This window comes from Plectropomus leopardus, chromosome 15 (genome assembly GCF_026936395.1).
Source record: "Plectropomus leopardus strain MGB_pleo_1.0 chromosome 15, ASM2693639v1, whole genome shotgun sequence".
In the NCBI taxonomy this organism is placed as follows: domain Eukaryota; kingdom Metazoa; phylum Chordata; class Actinopteri; order Perciformes; family Serranidae; genus Plectropomus; species Plectropomus leopardus.
In genome coordinates, this window is record NC_142190.1 from 20,474,587 (window position 1) to 20,493,841 (window position 19,255).

The 19,255-nt window shown below is 40.4% G+C and overlaps 1 protein-coding gene across 21 annotated transcripts in view; it reads left to right on the forward strand.

Annotated features, from left to right (window-relative positions):
• Positions 1-19,255, forward strand: part of nbeaa (neurobeachin a) — a 116,183-nt gene that overhangs the window by 66,704 nt on the left and 30,224 nt on the right. For 10 of the 21 annotated variants that reach the window (XM_088088768.1, XM_088088771.1, XM_088088770.1 and 7 more), the window contains exons 14-32: positions 3,181-3,260; positions 3,692-3,754; positions 4,109-4,206; positions 5,684-5,776; positions 7,787-7,895; positions 8,032-8,113; positions 8,396-8,519; positions 8,649-8,841; positions 10,391-11,077; positions 11,755-12,204; positions 13,161-13,378; positions 13,618-13,771; positions 14,831-14,854; positions 15,300-15,383; positions 16,136-16,316; positions 17,545-17,669; positions 17,793-17,861; positions 18,006-18,174; positions 18,480-18,862. In XM_088088768.1, the coding sequence (XP_087944894.1) occupies positions 3,181-3,260; positions 3,692-3,754; positions 4,109-4,206; positions 5,684-5,776; positions 7,787-7,895; positions 8,032-8,113; positions 8,396-8,519; positions 8,649-8,841; positions 10,391-11,077; positions 11,755-12,204; positions 13,161-13,378; positions 13,618-13,771; positions 14,831-14,854; positions 15,300-15,383; positions 16,136-16,316; positions 17,545-17,669; positions 17,793-17,861; positions 18,006-18,174; positions 18,480-18,862 (3,386 nt within the window). The remainder of the gene's footprint in view (positions 1-3,180; positions 3,261-3,691; positions 3,755-4,108; positions 4,207-5,683; positions 5,777-7,786; positions 7,896-8,031; positions 8,114-8,395; positions 8,520-8,648; positions 8,842-10,390; positions 11,078-11,754; positions 12,205-13,160; positions 13,379-13,617; positions 13,772-14,830; positions 14,855-15,299; positions 15,384-16,135; positions 16,317-17,544; positions 17,670-17,792; positions 17,862-18,005; positions 18,175-18,479; positions 18,863-19,255) is intronic. The other 11 variants (XM_088088775.1, XM_088088784.1, XM_088088781.1 and 8 more) reach the window with 4 other exon arrangements.

Below are 19,255 nucleotides of genomic sequence, written 5' to 3' on the forward strand. Positions count from 1 at the left end.
GATCAACTTGTGTGTGTTGTTTTTGCAAGGAGCCCATAGTCAGAATAAACACACGCTTATGAAGAGTCACTCACCCACATTCATAGGTTCATAATAAAAAAAACCCTCTTTGACTCCTTGCAGGTATGCATTATCTGGCAGAACAAAACAGTGTTTCCACAATGAATGGATAAAACTGTTGAGTCAGATTTGGATAAAAGGAGCATAAGAGGGAGAAAATTAATTTCAAAGAGTAAAAGATGATAATTAAAGCTGCCCTTGAGAAGCGGTTTAGATGAATATAAGCTTTGCTCAAATCTGCTTAAAAGGCCATTAAAATGAGGTTGCACTGGCACACACTCACCTGGCATGTTCACGTTTGACACAGAGCTGCTGCGTAACCGTGATGGATGGCAAGTGTCACTATTCCACCAACATGCACCAGCTTGACAGATAATGATGATGAATCATAGGGGAGTGCTTCGTTGTCATGTTTTGGCTTTGTGAAGAGCAGGTGAACAGACTGAGACACATACACAGTCATATGATTCAAGGCGAAACGGAAAAGCTTCCTTTTCTTTCACACCCTCTGTTTTTTATGTTTCTCTTTGCTTTTATTCCGCTGGCTAAGCAGCTACGGGTTAGATATCGGTTTAAATGTTCTGAGAGGGCAAGGTGCATTTTATTGAGCTTACAATAAACACTGTTTTCTATTGCAGTACTCTCGCTTTGTGTAAAATAAGGTCAATTCCAAATACCCTGACACAGCAGAGTGCACGGTGGCAAATGCACATAAGCCGGACATCATAAATGTTTATTGTAGCCTTATAAACTCAACAAACCTCTGTTGGGAATGTAGAGTGCTGATGAGAACAGGCAGCTTGTGAGGTTTATTGCGTACTGACTGTTTGTTTGTCAATGACATCTGTAGGAGAATAGTTGAAGAAGATGGAGGATGAGTGGGAAAGTTGGATAGAGAAAGTCATCTTTGTCTGGCTGCAATGGCCACTGGGACCATTAAAGGGATAGTTCAGAATTATTGAAGTGGCGTCATATAAGGTAATTATCTATACTCAGTGTTTAAAATAGAGTAGATGGTGGTCATCATGCCCCCAGTTTTAAGAAGCAGACAGGAGTACTATCAATGCACTGCTGTGGACAAGGGCAGTAGCAAAATGCATCTTGAGCCCCTTTCCACACCCACTAACGTCTGGCTTTTTTTTAATTAAGGAAAGATTATAATGGATATTCACTCCTGCATCAAATGACTGCAGTAGTCACGGGAATTTATCAGCACCATCTCCAACTGGCTTCCTTTAGCAGAGATGGAAATAAGACAACTGGATAGACATGCTAATTTTAGCCTCTTTGCTGGTGCAATGCAAAGACAGGCTGCCCCTAAATACCGTCCTTTTCCTCCCAAGCAGCGCTCAAACATTGTTCCAAATACGCTGCACTGACATTAAAAGAGAGACTGAATAAAAGGTGATATTAAAAAGAAGAAACCACCATAACATTTTCACTGACCTCCATGCTGCTTTCTACTGAATACTAACCATTTTCTATTTTCTGGCCCGTCCATGACATTGAACATGACACACCAGTAAAAAGGTACATGCTGGTAATGTGAGAGGAGTTTATAGCAAATTTTCAGCAAATCTTCACTTGTTTAACAAGCCCACAAATAAGCACTAATTTTGGTGGAAAATGGGTATTAGCCATATAAAAGAAGAAGTCTCTCTCTCTCTCTCTCTCTATATATATATATATATATATATATATATATATATAGTATATATAGTTTACGCTATATTTTGAATATTTTCATCTCTTTACCTCGCCGAATTCTCTGACAAGGAAATGATCTGAAAATGATGCTCTTTTCAAAGCCAGAGTCCACTGACAAAAACAGTCATTGTACCTCTCAGAACATGGGAGTTACTGGTCTACCGCTGCCTCAAGCGACTTTGGTGTTTTAAAGGGGTCGTTCAGATTTACCTGAGGCACAAAATAACAAACAAACTAAATGATCAAGGCAAGGGAGGAGTCTGCTGGCTTTAAAAAGAGTTATAGTGTGGCTTCAGTTTCCCATCAGAAAGTAGTGAAAATATTCTAAATATAGCGTACAATACATGTACTACACATAATATACTGATTGCAAATAAGTACCTCATACAACCCCACTTCAAAAAACTCAGAACTATCCCTTTAAAGGGAAAAAAAATGCCCGTATTTTTATTAAAGGCTAGGTCTTATATCATTATTGCTTTGATCCCAAACTATGTATCTTTTTTTCTTTGGCACTTAGATCCATTAGTTAGTTATTTGGCAGCTGTTTTGAGCCGATTCATCACAGCCGTAAGCTTCTGAGGATCTGGCGCACGCATTAAACACCTCAAAAATGACTGAAATGCTGTTACAACAATGAAAATGGATTGCCAACATCTGAGTTGTCAGGGTTGTTTTTTTTCTTTTAAAATGGGCTACTGTGCCATAGTGTCAGAGGTAAAAGGAAGCCTTTGCTGAAGCTAAAAGCACCCAAATTGCAGAATAAACTAACACAACAGTTGGAAACAGTGTCCCCAAACCTGGTGGCTCTTTGTGGCTCTTAAGGCACATGTTTAAAGGTAGTGGAGGTCTGTGGCAGTTATGAATCACAGCAAAATGGAGCTAAATGTGCCAAGAAGGGCAAAAGACCTTTCAGATATAAGCTATGACATCAGAACCACATGAAAAATTTTTCCTTTTGTGTGCGTCAGATGCTTTTGTGTTTTTAGCTTTATTATTTCTTGGTAGCTCAGCACAGCAAACAGCTGATGGAGTGCCAGAGCTTTAAAGTAGATACAGTGGATTACAGTGCTTGTTTGGTTTGGATCATTTAGACCATCAATCAGGTTTTTGTAAATTGCCATGTCTTTGCTGTAATCAGTTAGATTAGTATTACTATAAAATATCAAGATTGCCAAATTGCTCAGTTAATGACAGTGATGTAAAGTATCACAGATCTGTCGTGATCTGAGTGCTTGTATGTGTATGTTAACATGTTTTTCTCTGCTCTCCAGGAAGCCTAATAAAACCTAATATCGGCACACAGAAGGGCTCACTCAGACTGAGCTACAGACTTATTTAGATGATCATTATCGTGCATAAAAATGGATTTTTAACAGGAAATTATTCTTTTGTTTGGGTGTGTTTGTTTAGACGGACCACGGCCATCCCAGAAGGAGATCATCTCACTGAGAGCCTTCATGCTCCTCTTCCTCAAACAACTCATACTGAAGGTACAGTGAGAGAAACTGATTACCATTATCTTCATTATACTCCACGCATAAAGTTGCAAGAAATCGCTGTTTTCCATTATGTCCTCTGTTGTTTTCCTCCCTTCTGCGGATCTCAGGCTTAATCTGAAATGTGTGTGTGTGTGTGTGTTTGTGTGTGTGGAGGTGTGGAGAATCGCATTATAGATCAGAGTCCTGAATAAAGCACTGTGTCTTTTGTGTTTGTGTGTCCTTTGTATTGATTTCTTTCTGCATTTAGGTGTGTGTGTGCGCGGGAGCACACGTGCATGCATGTGTGTATGTGCATTGCTTCCTCATGGTTAAAATGCATCACCAGGAACAGAATAAATGAAGTCATCTGAGGTTAAGAAGATGTAAAAACAACTGAAGATCATGAATGTTTCAATGAAAGATGCCATGTCTGTTTTTCACAGGACCGGGGCGTGAAGGAGGACGAGCTGCAAAGCATTCTCAACTACCTACTGACCATGCATGAGGTAAACGCTAACTTCTGTGCCAAAGAGACACTGTGAGAGAGGGAGCAGTGAGAATGGTTGAGTGGAGCCGGTGGCAAAATGTGCATTATAATTTGTGGGCCGGAGTTATGGTCCACTTAAACGAGAGCGAGTGTGAGTCAGCTCAGGCGCTGTGACAGCGTGAAAAATGGCGCAACAATGGACTGAACAGAATGTACTCTTCTGTAACAATTATAGCTATTCTTGTTCTGAAATACCACCTGCTCCTTGCAATACTGGCTTCTTGTCCCCTACAACTCTCTCTCTTTTTGTCCTTTTAACCCTCCTCATGCTCCTTTTTTTCACCTGTTCAACTTTGCTTTCGTTTCTCTGCAGGATGAGAATATCCACGACGTGCTCCAGCTATTGGTGGCTCTTATGTCCGAACACCCAGCGTCTATGATCCCTGCATTTGACCAGAGAAATGGAATAAGGTGAATGCTGCCTGCCCACACACACACACACACACGCATGCACACACACAAATAAAGACATGAGGCAACACCGCATCGTACTGACATGAAAAAGAGCTTTCTTTATTAATTATGACACTAATCATTGTATGCCTGAACATATTTTGTTTACATTTCAAGTTAAACCTTTTTCTATTTATATATTTGTATTACAACAAAAGCCTCCATATGGTCTTAGATTTTGGATATTGTAAAATCGTTCAGTCTTGTCTTTTCTTGGTTTTAAAGAAACAACCAATCACAGTCACGGATATCTTTCATGTCTTCTGTAAATATCAGTCTGAGAAACATGGAAGAGACGTTGCTAATTTTAGTGAAGGGCTAGCTAGAGCCTCACAAGACAATATTTTCATACACACTTAAAAAAAAAAGTCTGGAAGAAGATCAGCTCCAGTATCTGAGCCATGATAACCATGGCGGTTATGGCCACTTAACAACATCAGGCGCAACTTTCAACTCTTATTGAAAGTTGCATCACAGTAGGCACAATATTATCATTCCCAGGCTATAAAATGTTTCCCTGGGTATTATTTCCACATTTCTGGTGATTATTTATCAAAAATATAGTTGTGAGTATTTTGTGAAAGCACCAATAGTTAATCCCACAATATCAGTGCAGTAATTATATAGAGGTATTTGGTCAAAAGTATTTTCTCCTTATTGCCTAGTCCTAATACTTGTGGATAAATAATATGAGCTCCTAAAAACTTAAATACATTTATAAATAAAAAGGCTGTAGCTTATGAAGTTAAAATCTCAGAAGAAATACACAAAGCAGTTTTATGCACACTTCCTGTTATTGATATTCCTTTGAGACTCAAAAAAATAATTGTGAATATTTTAAAAGCATGAAGAGACCTATGGATTTAAAGTGTTACCAAATGCAGTTATATTATCTGTTCTTTGTACAAAATAACATTTGTAACCTTTGTCTTTATTATATGATTGATGATATGATATTCTGATGAGCAAATAAATCTTGCACTGTGCCACAACAATAACATTAATGTGCTACTGCATGGTTTAGCCATTGTTTATACATTCATTTACAATACCGATGTTACACATACAAAGGGGAGCTTCATCCTCGCAGCGTGACTTCTCAAAGACGGCCCTCTAACTGTGCTGATAAGTCCCCTGAAGCACAATTGCACGTGGAGTTTCTGGTTGCTATGGTAAATCTGCTGTTGTCAGAGAGCTAGTCAGCAAACTGTGCTGTGTTTTTTTACTTTTATGTCCTCTGAGCACAGTCCTTTGAAGAAAATGCTTCAGTCAGCGCACGTGTTGCTAACTTTGAGGATGTTTACTGAGTATCAGGCAGCAGGTGTTTACTACCTACACAGAAAAACTGGGTTTCTCACTTTTAGCCTACATCTAAGGTATTATAATTCCTTCACTGATTTGTAATCAGTGCGGCTTTGTGTTTGACGTGTTACAGGGTGATCTGCAAGCTCCTGGCCTCTAAGAGCGAGAGTATCCGGGTCCAAGCTCTCAAAGTCCTGGGCTACTTCCTGAAGCACCTTGGTCACAAGTCAGTACCTCTTTGTCTCTGTGCTTTCTTTCTGGTATATTTCTTTGTGTTGCGTTTAGTGCTCAGTAAATGGAGAATTGTTGAAATAAGGGAGCACTTCAAATCTTTTTTTCTGTCACGGCTAAGACAGAAACACTGCATCAGGGTAGTGAGACTGAGGGGGCCTCGCATTTAGGTCTGAGAGTGAAAAAACACACTGCAGTAAAAACTGAAAAACTACAGCAGCGCAGCCTCCAGTGAGCCTTAGAAGTGCTGTTTGTTTGTGTGTGTGTGTGTGTGTGTGTGTGGAGATAATGTCCTCATCATCACGTCCAGGCGGAATAATCATTTTGACAGTGTGCACTGGCAGGGAGGTGGAACCTTGATGAGCAGCAATGAATGCTGGGGGATTTATTCATCCCATGTGACATACACGCCGCTCACTGCACGACATGGGAGCAAGCTGCTGAGCTGCACCTGAGCCCCCCACCTTCACCCCCCCCCCCACCTACTTAACATCTGCTCCAACCAAACATCCTGTCGGGCTGCCTCTTTAAGTTTACATGTCACTTCAATTTATTGATCCACACAGCAAATTAGTGATACATCAAACAGCATTTACTTCTTGGAAAGTAAATGCTAACTATATTTTTCCAAAATCGATTCACATAGCCTGATGTCATTCATTAATAAATAAAAAAAGAATTACAAATAAATAAAAAAATAAGATACAAAAGATATAATAATGCTTACAGCAGTAATAATAGTTTTAAAATATATATATATATATATACATATATATATTTAAATAAAAAAAAATCGAATTCTATGACAAACACAGAGCCATTGAACTGTTATCACAATTCAAACCACTAGATAGTTTACCTAGTGCAAAATTATACTGCATAAACACATATAAACATGCATACGTATGTACACGTAAAACAGGCATATGAAGCAAAATGTCAGATGATTTGCATGTATTTCCAGAAAAAAAATCTTAAATTGGATAAAGTCAGGTACAGAGTTCTTTCAGAGGGAAGTTTGGATGTTTCTTCTCAGCACTGAATCAGGAAATACTGTCAATAGCCATAAAAATATAAATTCTTGCCATGGTTTTTGGAAATAAAATGTTATATAAATCAGGCTATGAATTATGTCTGAATAAATGCCTCTGTAAAACCCTTATAGAATATAGAAAGGAACTAAACTGTAAAATTTTGCTTATGTAAGTATATGTATTGCAAAATTAAATACATTTGTAGACCAAAAGAAGACACTAGGGTTCGTCCTAAATGTAATTACTGATAACCGCATTTTATTTTGAACCAAATTATTCACCATACGGAATCACAGGTGCATCAACAGAGCAACATGAGCTATGATGGATGAGATTTTGCTGCCTGATTATGAGTGGATTCATAGACATAATGCATTTATTTCTGCGTGAAGTATGCTATCCTGCCCTCAGTTTTATATCTTCTGGTTGCTTTTTTTCACTTTACTTGCTCAAAAAGACAAAGGGGGCTGGGGCTGTATGTCAAAAACATCCACAATAAACTAGTTTAAAATGTGATTATGGAAGTTAAATGATTTGTTAGGAATATATATGATAAAACTTTTTTCTTATTTGTGATGACCTTGATCACAAACAAAAAATACACAGAAGCTCTGAGCATTATTCCCTTAATTCAATTTTTTAAAAGTTATTCTGAGCATCTTAAGCTAAAAGCCTCTTAGAGACACAATTTTCACCCACTGGCAAGGTTAATCATCAAAGTTAATACTTTGCAGCCATACAAACGTTGCCCCAGCGACGCCTGCAGTGTTGCCGTTCGTTAATGTCTCTCCTTAATTTCTCTTGTTGGTATTCAGTTCTTGTCCTCCTTAGTCCCATCATAACTGACAGGGCCACATGGTGCCACTTGCCAATATCAGACTGTCATCAGGGCAGTGACAATCAATGTCAACTTCAACTGTCATAAAGTCAGTAATGAACGGCAAGCTGTGTGTGTCTGTGTTTCCCTGCAGGAGGAAGGTAGAGATCATGCACACACACAGTCTGTTCACACTGCTGGGGGAGAGGCTGATGATGCACACCAACACTGTCTCTGTCACCACCTACAACACTCTGTATGAGGTAGGTGATTGGCTCATTAACATGAGGCATTACTATAGCAACGTGCATGAAGTGATGCCCTTTCTGTCTGTAAGTTGTCAGAATTTAAGTGATATTCTTATTTAATTGACGTCTGTTAACTCCTCTGTGTGTACAGATTCTGACAGAGCAGGTTTGCACTCAGGTGGTTCACAAACCCCACCCTGAGCCCGACTCTACCGTCAAAATCCAGAATCCCAGTAAGTACAAAAGCACTGTAGCCCACTTCTGCCTGTCTCTCTGTGTTCTTTGGTCTGCCAATAATACAGTGTTGTTTTAATGCGAGTAAACAAACAACAAAGGCTCATTTCAGAAGCCGACACCGCTGCCATCTCCCACTTATTGATCTGTCTCTCACTCTCTTGTCCTTCACATTTTTTCTCTCATTCAAAACTCTTTTTGACGACTTTCTTTTCTTACACTATTATCTCTTTCTTCTTCCGCTTCCTCTACCCATTTTTTGATTTTTACCTCCCACACAGTGATTCTAAAGGTAGTGGCCACCCTCCTGAAGAACTCCTCTCCAAGTGCAGAGCTGATGGAAGTCAGAAGACTCTTTCTCTCCGACATGATCAAGCTCTTCAGTAACAGCCGAGAAAACCGGCGGTAAGAGCACGTAAATGACGGGACTTGCATTTCTTTTGTTACATGTCTTTTGCTTCTTACACTGATTGTTACATTTTGATAATAAGCTCACACTGCTGCCCAACTCACAGTGTTTGTGTTTTGTCCCAGCTGCCTGCTGCAGTGCTCTGTATGGCAGGACTGGATGTTCTCCCTCGGATACATAAACCCCAAGAACCCCGAGGAGCAGAAAATAACCGAGATGGTGTACAACATCTTTAGGATCTTGCTTTACCACGCCATCAAATATGAATGGGGAGGATGGAGGGTCTGGGTTGACACCCTGTCCATCGCACACTCAAAGGTGAAGTCGAAATGTGCAATTTAAATATCAAAGACCAAATGCTTCTCTGTAGACTCACCATTTTGCATTTACAATCAACAAACAGATATGAATAAATCCCGTAGAGGTAAAAGCCAATTTGAGATGTGACTAAATTCCAGAGAAGCAGAGTTTAAGTAATAGCCTGGCGTCTGCGTTAATCTGGGACTTTTCAGTTCATTTTTGGTTTCCAAGGGGCATTTTCAACAGCTGTTGATAAAAAATGCCTCTGGATGGTATTGGATGCATCTACAACCACTCAGAGCGACCAAACATGTGACGTAACTCTGAGCAACAGAAGAATGTAAACAGACTCCAGCTTGTAGAGATGAGCTGTGATGGTGTTGCATCAGTTTGTCTGTGGATGAGCGCTGTGTTTTTGTCATCAAAATTTAAAAATAGTACTTCAACAGAAAGTTCAACATCAACTGCAGCCGTCGTGGTTGTTCTCAAAAGCTAAAGTTCAAGTTAATGTTATAACACAGCATTTGGGCAGCATCGTAACTGATTCAAACGAGGAAAAAAGAAATCAGTTTCATCAGTAACATTAGATGTATAGCCACAGAGACCTGACTCTGATTTATGAACATGCATAATGTTGAGACAGACTGTAAATATGTCTTTTTACAAAAAAAGACAGAAAAAGATGTAATTATGGTGTTAGTTTTAAAACACTTAAAATAAAAAACAAATCAAGACATTTTCTCCAAATTTCAGAAACAGAATTATTTCTTTTGTTTTTATTTGTTTATTTGTTCAAGTGGGCTTTATTTCTTTAATAAAAACATGAAAAGAGATAACCCAAAAATTAGCAAGAAATTGGTAAAAAGTACAAGAAAATTACATGAAAATTGGTAAAAAAGTTAAAATTTTAGTTAAAATTAATAAATAACTAGATTAATAACCAAAACAAACAAAAAATACTTGAAAAAGTGCCTAAAAAAATAAGAATTCTGTAACGTTTATATATGTAATATAATTATATTTTTGCAGGTAATGGAATATTAAGTTGCTAGCTGCCTTTTCCCCATGTTTTTGAAACGAATGGCACGCATTTGCTCAGTCTCCAGAGGTTTAAATACATGTCAAAGGTGTTTGAATGCAGCACATGAAAAGTGATGTCCCTCCAGGTTTCAGAGGGCTTATGTTGAATAAAGCCTTATTGATTTTTACATATTGACTATCGTTAATCATACTTGACCCGTAGGCACAGAGGGAGTACCATGCTGGCTTATTTATCATCATGGATATCATTTTCAATAACTGATCACCTCTCTGTTCACTGTTCATTGGTGGGAATTTCACTCACCCATTTTCTCATGGCAGTGCAACAGCAAGGGGACATCATGGATGAAGGTCTAATGGCCCTGTTAGGCTAGTGTCTCAGTTTTATCCGTGCAGCCTTTGGTACATTTGATCTATGAAGTCTGTAAGGACCACCTGGTGAACAAGTTCTTGATGTGAAGGTTAACTTTTTTCAGTGCTTCTGTTCTGATCACACAACCAATTATATCCCCACCATCTGTCACAGGTGACCTACGAAGCCCATAAAGAGTACTTGGCTAAGATGTACGAAGAGTATCAGCGCCAGGAGGAGGAAAACATGAAGAAGGGAAAGAAAGGTTCTGTGTCCACCATCTCTGGACTTTCCGCTACGCCCGCCCCTGTGGTCAACGGCAACCTGGAGATCGACGACAACTCCCAGACACAGACACCTGAGAGTGAGGCTGAGTACAGTGAGGGGGCTGGAGGAGACTCACGCAATCTCCTCGCAGAAGGCGCTGTGAAGAGACCCAACGGAGAAGCCCTGACACCTGGGGAACAGAGCGCTGGTCCAGGGGTGAGGGTGGAGGTCCACGACCTGTTGGTGGACATTAAAGCAGAGAAAGTAGAGGCTACGGAAGTGAAGCTGGATGACCTGGACTTGTCTCCAGAAGGCCTTGGCGGAGGTGTGGGTGGAGGAGGTGGGGGAGGAATAGAGAACGGACCTCTGGTGGAGGTGGATTCTCTCCTGGACAGTGCATACTGTGCTGTTGTTCAAAACCTAAATGGGAATCTGGCGCCTAAAGATGACACGCCAGTCTCAGGGGTTGGGATGGGGTCGAGTCTGGGGCTTTCGGGAGTCAGCCTGGAGGATGATGGGAACATGGGTCCGCTCATCACACTGGCTGACGAGAAGGACAGTGTCCCGAGCAACAATGGATTTCTCTTCAGCAAGGTAGGATGTGATATGAAGATTATTGTCTGTTATTATCTAAAGTCTGTGGAGCCACATATTTTTGTTGGTTTGTTTGTTTATTTTGAAGTCCTTATTGACAAACAGTCATACAACAAAATTAACATGCCAGGGGGTTGCATGTATACAGAAAAAAATAAAGAAAAGAAAATACAAAAATTAACATAAATAATAAAGAGCAATACAAAATCAAAATAATGTTTTAATTTCATGTGATTTTTTTCAAAAACTGCCTTTTTGTTCTAAAGGCCTCTTATTTTGGTGCCGTAATGTTTAAGTCCTTTTAAGTTTAAGCAATTGCACAAAAAAAAAAGATATCTTTCTCCATTTCATGGCTTATGAAATACTTACAAAGATATTTTTCCTGCAATTGAATTGTTTGTCCATTTGACCTTATTCCATAAAGTTGAACATCTGCCCAAAATATTCTGGTTTACATACAGTTATAAAACAAATGTCAAATTGTTTCTTCTTCTAATTCACAGAAATAGCAAGAATACTCAATATCACCCTAAATCTCTACAATGTCCGTTTTTTGTATTTGATGCTGTGGAGCCACGTATTCCCCTGCTGATCGAGGATAAACCTCATAGTTTTTCTACACTCTTAATGTTGTTATGTTCTTTTCTTTTCTTTATTGCGCCCTCTATCTCTTCCAGGTTGACGAGAAGCTGCTCCCAGCTCTGGCGGCCACAGACCCCCTTGTATTGCCGAGTCCAGACCAGCCCACTCCATCCGGCCCAGTCCCGGCTCACTCCACCACCAGCGCCAGTGATGACCTCAGCCTGCTGGCCCACATGACCAGCTGCGGCTCTGATTTAACACAGACCCAGAGCCACACTTCTGGGGAACTTCCAGAGGACGGGCCCTTCAAGATCCAGAGCCCTCTTGCTGACATCAGTTCGATTGCTGAGGCAGAGAGCCAAGCCCAGATTCAGGGAGCCTCTAGACCAGATTTCCCTGAGGGAGAGGGTACATCCGGAGCAGAGGGAGAGGTTGCGGGGCTTAAGACTGGGGGAGACACAGCCAGCACCACCTCGGATACAGAGAGGTCAGATGATGGGAAAGACAAGGACACAAAGAAGATCCAAACTACTGCGACTACTCAGGTGTGTTTATGTGTGTTCACGTTGTTCGCACAAGTCTTGAAGTTGCAGGGTCACTCTGATTGGACTGATTGTTGGCTGCAGTTGTACCTGCTGTGATGGTTTCATGCAGCTACAGTCCATACTGTATTTTAAATCATTTTTTAACTCTACTTTATATGAAAAAAAAATATAGAGATACATGTTGCTTCTCATGAGGGATATCTATTTAGGATCCTAAGCGCTATAGTCGGGAAAGCCATATTTAGAAAGTGGCTAAAACCAGCAATATCTACAGGTGATGATTGGATGACATGAAATGAAAGGATTACTTTTGCTATTAGACTGCAACAAGACAAATTTTTTGGGGAAAAAAATGGAAAAGCTAGAATTACACCTGTACGTCCTTCATTTGTTTATGGTGAATTTATGTGGGTGTTTTTGTTTTTGTTTTAAATATTTTTCACATCCTCGATGATGATTAGAGTGTCATGAAGACACACCCCAGCATTTTGGTTCTGTTTATTAAGTTCATTGTTATTTCTATGTTTGTACCTGTATTTATATTAACTTCATTGGCCCCCTGTGGCTTCTCTTTGTGTGTGTGTGTGTGTGTGTGTGTATATGTGTATGTATGTATGTATATATATATATATATATATATACACACACACATATATATATATAACTTTATATATATAACCTTAGGCCACGGCTGCCCCAATGCGATTATCTGCGTGTGCTGATTAGCGTAAAAAGCTCAGCCATGGACATTTTGTCTCACCAGAATAGCCAAGAGACTGCCCACACATGAACTAATTCTCTAATAAATGAGGGAGTACAGAAGTCCCACAGAGTCTTCTGTGGTTTCTATTATGAAATTGAATTTCAGAACTGTGTGTATGCCGAGTCTGACTAGTGAGAAATGTACTGAAAGTCCTCTGCCGGCTGAACGAATCTTTGCCCCCACCATGTCGCAGGCCCTCCATGGCCGTACCGCAGCTCAGCTGGAGCGGGACCTACGCGTTGATCTGGGTTTCAGGGGCATGCCCATGACGGAGGAGCAGCGCCGGCAGTTCAGCCCCGGCCCGCGCACAACAATGTTCCGCATCCCAGAATTCAAGTGGTCTCCCATGCACCAGAGGTTGCTCACTGACCTGCTGTTCGCTCTGGAGACTGACGTGCATGTGTGGAGGAGGTGAGTTAGGGTGGTGCATGTAAACCAACCTGTACTTTGGGTCAAACCTCGACAAGATCTTTATCCCATAAACCACTACGACTAGCACTCATGGCTTATTTTCGGTGCATCTGTTTTGCGCACACGTATATTTAAATTTAGATTAGACTGAGGATATATCTAAAAACTGACGTGTTAACTGTGATGTCTTCTTCCTATTATTTTTGTATCATCCATCTCACTCTTATTTTCCATTTCAGCCACTCCACCAAGTCGGTGATGGATTTTGTGAACAGCAACGAGAACATCATCTTCGTCCACAACACGATCCACCTCATTTCTCAGATGGTGGACAACATCATCATCGCCTGTGGAGGCATCCTGCCTCTCCTGTCTGCTGCCACCTCCCCTTCTGTAAGTGGCTCTACTCTGCCCCTCTGTGGTAGGAGGGAGAACTGCAGGTCAACAGCTGCAACATACACGTGTGCCTGTAACTAAGGTGCTAAGGCCAATCACAGACTTTGAGGAACATGTCCCTCTCCATGCTCAGGGCAGCGTTGATCTTGCATTATTGAATAGAAGGGCTTGACGATACCAGTACAAATACCAGTACCCTTAAAGTAATACCTTCCGATAGAGTACTTCATTTAATAATTTCTTTTTTATTCTTTACTCATCATCAGAACGGAAGCATAAAGTTGTGCAAAATGCCACCACCACTCCCCATCCAAATGGTTTTTACAAAAATACATTTAGAAAGTGTTCAAATTTTTAAAGTATTTATAAAATAACTGTACAAATAAAGACATCAAATACTTTACCACACCACAGACTGTATGGGGGTTTGAGCTGCTGCTGTAGTGGGCCAGTCACATGTTGCATTGCATTAAATCAAAGAAGGCTTGTGGTGATTGGCTGCGAGAAAAAAACATACAAATAGTCATTTTTTCCTGGATCTTCTTATCATTTGACTGAATAAGTTTAAATACTGCTTGGTACTTTCTTATTTTTAACTAAAAACCTTAAAAATGTTGAGTACTAATACCCAGCCCAATTTAATATGTTAAAGAATTTGTCATGTGTCATATTTTGTAACTTTTCTTAACCTATAAAATCATGATAGATCCAAAATGACTTTATAAGTCTTACGGGTTGAATTTTCTACTATCAAAAAGTTCTGTTAACTTTGGCCTCAAATTTAAAAATGGGTAAACTAATTACACTTTCAAGAACATTTTCAGGATTCTTCTCATCTGTATCTCCATATATTTAACTGTCAATCTAACACTTCTTGCACAGTATTTTATTTAATCTTTGTTCTAATCCAATAACAATCTATTTAATTTGATAGTTTGATAATCTATTTATTTTAATCATCTTTCTTTTTCTTTTTTTTTCCTCTCTGTGTTACATGTATTCTGTGTATTTTCTCGTCTTTTTTGTCTCTGTTTTTGTCTGTTTTTGCATGTGCAGAGTTCTAAGAGTAGTGCCAACACTGTAAGTTGCAGTTTCCTTCTCTCTTTCTATTCTACTAATACTTTGTTCTGGTTTATTTACCATTGTGACTGACACTAAACCTTGCTTGTCTGACATCCATAGTGTTTCTATTTGTTGTGCTTCTTTGCTGCTAATCAGTACTCCCCCCCTTATACTGTTTGTATCTGTTGTGGGTATGCATTGACCTCTCAGCCTCAGCGTATCTAGTTCTTTAAGTTAATTGAACTAGATATACTGAAGTAGATACACTTTGTGTAATATTCAAGTGCTGTTAGAATATTATACAAATAAGGGGGATAGAAAAAGCCAGGGGGTGGATCGACATTAAGGAGAAGATATTTTTGGAGGTGAAAATAGATGTTTTATGAAAAAAAGCATGAGAGATTTCCAGAAGTCCTTGGGGGTTGCATCTGCTAAGCCTGTCCCATTTGTATCAACACTAAAGAAGGCAGGAGGAGCCGGACCCCAGAGAGGGTCAAAGGGAGAGGAGGTGACCCCTGTTCCAGGGGGAGGAGGCGCAGGGGGAGAGGTGCGTAAAGAGCCTGAGAGTCCCACCATCACCAGAAGAGCTAAGAGCACCAACCCAAAGCCCTTCTGTCCTCCCCTTGTGTGTCTGTTCTTCCCCAAATGTCTGTGCTCACTTGCTCTGACAAGCCTCAAGATGCTTGCACTTTGTCAACTCTCCACAGCCCTGCACATCCTGCTTACTGAAGCAGAGATGCAGCAAACCACACACTTGGTTTGGTTGCAAGTTTTAACCCCTGCTTTGCTGCCTCCAGATTTATTTCCAATATAGAACATACAGAGCATATGGGAATTCGGATTGGTGTCAACATGAGGGGACTGTTTATTTTTTATGCTATAAACTCTAGGCGAGCTTCACCTGTCTGTGCACAAATACTGGGCCACACTGCTACTGTCACGATCCCACTGTTGCCATTACCTGTGTGTCATCAGGCTGTACTTCCTGTGTGTTGTGTAGAACACCTCATGTTGCCAGATTTCATCATTCAAGTATGTATTTCACCTAACCAGCATGATACTCAAATTTTCTTGTTTGCTGGTGCAAACATCTATGACTGTTGTGGTCATGCTCATGTGAGAGGTGATGATCATACATTTTCTAAAGGTTACTTCTGGTATTTAATAAAAAAAAAAAAAGAGGATGATACATTTTCTCACCATCTTTCCAGTGAGAGGGCATCCAGTTTATTGTGTTTACATGCTGGTTTTTCACTAATTAACTGGCTAGCGTGTGTGTATTTATCCTCCCTTTCTCAGACGGAGTTGGAGAACATCGAGGCAACACAGGGCATGTCGTCAGAGACAGCGGTCACCTTCCTGTCTCGTCTCATGGCCATGGTGGACGTACTGGTGTTTGCCAGCTCTCTCAACTTCAGTGAGATTGAAGCTGAGAAGAACATGTCGTCAGGAGGGCTGATGAGGCAATGCCTTCGCCTGGGTGTGTGATACTTCATTTTATTCAGTCCTGACCAAAGTTTTACTGCAGTTCTGAGTATGGAGTTGGTATATCATACAAGTTCATGGATTGCCTTGTTGAGTGGTGCTGCTTCTAACAATTATTTTCATTAATATTAACCAGTTAATCATTCTTTTGATGAAATGCTTTGTCTAAGATGTCAAAAAAATGCAAAAACATTCATAATTCGCTAGAGCCCAAGGGGACATCTTTAAATTTTCTTTCTTTTTTGTCTAAGAGTTCAAAACCCAAGGATATTGAAATTAGAATGATATACAACAAAGAAAAGCAGACACACATATGTAATTTATGATAATAAACGACGTAGGAAATTGTTGCATATTAACCTTCTGTCAATCAGCCAATTAATTAAATATTAACTATGTAATTCAGCACTATTATTCACAGGGAAAGAACATTTTCCACCAGTTGAAAAATGATATTTAGGACAACTTAATCTTTATAAACAGATAGCTGCATATGTGTTCAGAATTTGTAGGACGCAGGACAAGATTTTGGTATAAAAAAAAAAGTCTGTAGCCTGAGTAGTATTGGCCAATCAGGTTTGAGCCAGCTTTGGTTGTATTCAGGTATACAGTCCATGTGAAAAGTAGAGGAGGCAAAGGGCATTGGGTGGAATGCAATCTCAGAACCCATTGGCTATCGTCTGATTATGATTTAGCTTTTTATTCGCTTTTTAAAAAATATATCTCCATCCATATGCATATATCTGTTTGTAGAAATGAACCATAATCAACTTAAACTCTGTTTTCACATCTCAAGATGCTAATTGGACTGTTAACAATGACTGCTGCACAAAAGATTACATCTTTGCCTGGATATTCATTATCCAGATATCCACTGGCTACAATATTGGCTGCTGCCCCCAGACGCTAAACCGTTATCAGAACGACAGCCGATTAGTTACGAGATTAAAGATGACCTCAAATGAGTGTGCAATGCAATAGATGTGCTCACAGTCACTTAAAAAGGATAATATTTTGCAATACGAACTGTTAAACTATTAAATTCCATCTTTTCATTTATGCACCTACTTCCCTAATAAAGGCCCTATTTGTGTAATAGCTTTATATTGCATTTTCATTTTGTGGTATTGGTCTTGAATCAAATGTACATATCCTTAAAACAAATACATTTATGTAGGCCTTCCAGTATAAAATACTTACATGTTCTCTACTGTGTCCACCAGTGTGCTGCGTTGCAGTGAGGAACTGTCTGGAGTGCAGGCAGAGACAGAGAGACCGCAGCTGCAAGTCCTCCTTAACCAGCAGCAAGTCGCAGGACAGCCTCCACAGTGCCTCCACCACCAGCAAGGTATCACGCACATGCATACACACATGAATCAAATGCATATCCTACTCACAAGACTCAGGATCTGACATGGAGACATGCATTTGTATGATGCACCACATTTTACACCCTGCCCTCTATATTTAGCAGGATCCAGACAGACTCCTGCAGGATGTAGACATCAACCGTCTTCGAGCTGTGGTTTTTAGAGACGTGGTAAGCACGTGTTTATGCGTATTTTAAGTGTTCACAGAATCCCTGTGTAGGTAAAAGTTCAAAGAAAAAACACCTGTATATGTGTTTGAGTGCTGTTTTTACACTGAATAAATCTGTGTGTGTGTGTGTGTTATTTTGTTGTAGGATGACAGTAAGCAGGCTCAGTTTCTGGCACTGGCAGTCGTCTACTTTATCTCAGTTCTGATGGTGTCTAAGTACCGGGACATTTTGGAACCCCAGCGAGAGATTGGTAGGTCCACCAGCCTATCGGGGAGAAGCATCCGCCATGAGATCAACTCCCCAACCAGTACAGGTGACACTCCTTTTTCTTTTACTGCAATACCCTCAATGTTGGAGAGAAATCTTGGATGAGCTGGTGGTGACTCATCATTGTAGCATTTGTATAGTGAATACAGGCTTCAGGCAAACAATAATACCTTTGTCAGAGCGTGAGATAATTAGAGGATGAAAGAGAAGAAGAAGAAAGAAAGATATAACTTGACAGAGGGATAAAGCTTACAAGCATGATGAAATGGCTGAGAATGAATAAAAAACACAATATGTTGTGGAATTTCTCGGCAATGCATTTTATAAAAAGAAACTCTTTCATTCCTCCAGAGCACCCATCCACAGCCTTCTCCGACCGAGACAAACAGACCCCAACCCCCGTTGACGACTCACCCAGAGCCGGCCTCCCCCACACAGACTCTGGCATCGGTGAGGAGGGCCACGTGGCCGGATCCCTGAATGGCTCGGAGATGGGTCTGGGTCTTGGCCTCGGCCTGGTGGGGAGAGAGACGGACAGAGACAGAGACAGAGACATGGGGGGAGGAGGCGGGGGAGGAGGCACAGATCTGTTGTGTAGTCTGTCTGACGTGAGGAGGTCACAGGAGAGCCTCCTGGATTCTCCGCACAACCCCAGTTCCAACCCCAACTCCAGCCAAGCCCCGCCCTCGTCCATCTCCAGCATCAGCCAAACAAACAAAGGCATCAATGTCAAGGTGGGCCTGTGCGACGTCCTTTCAGACCTGGCTGCTTGTGTCAAGATATGCTAAAATTTGCTCAAAGAGATAATAAATCTGGTCAGGAAAAGCGTTTGCATTTAAAATACAGTATTGAGATCTTGCGCATCCTTGAGTGCTTTCAGATATGGGTTGAATGATTAAGCCACATCTGTATTTTAAACTCTGGTGGGATCACCTGAGACAGATTTTAAAAAGTAAGTATGGTATTGGTTATCCATGATCCAATTTGCCCATGGTTTGTGTCCAAGTGGGAACAAGAATTTTTGAAATTGGTCTAAGTCAAAGCAGTATTGAAACAGGCTTTATTGTAACCACTCATGGGCATTTGGTACCATCAATTAACGTCCATTCAAAGTGCTTGTTTTTGCC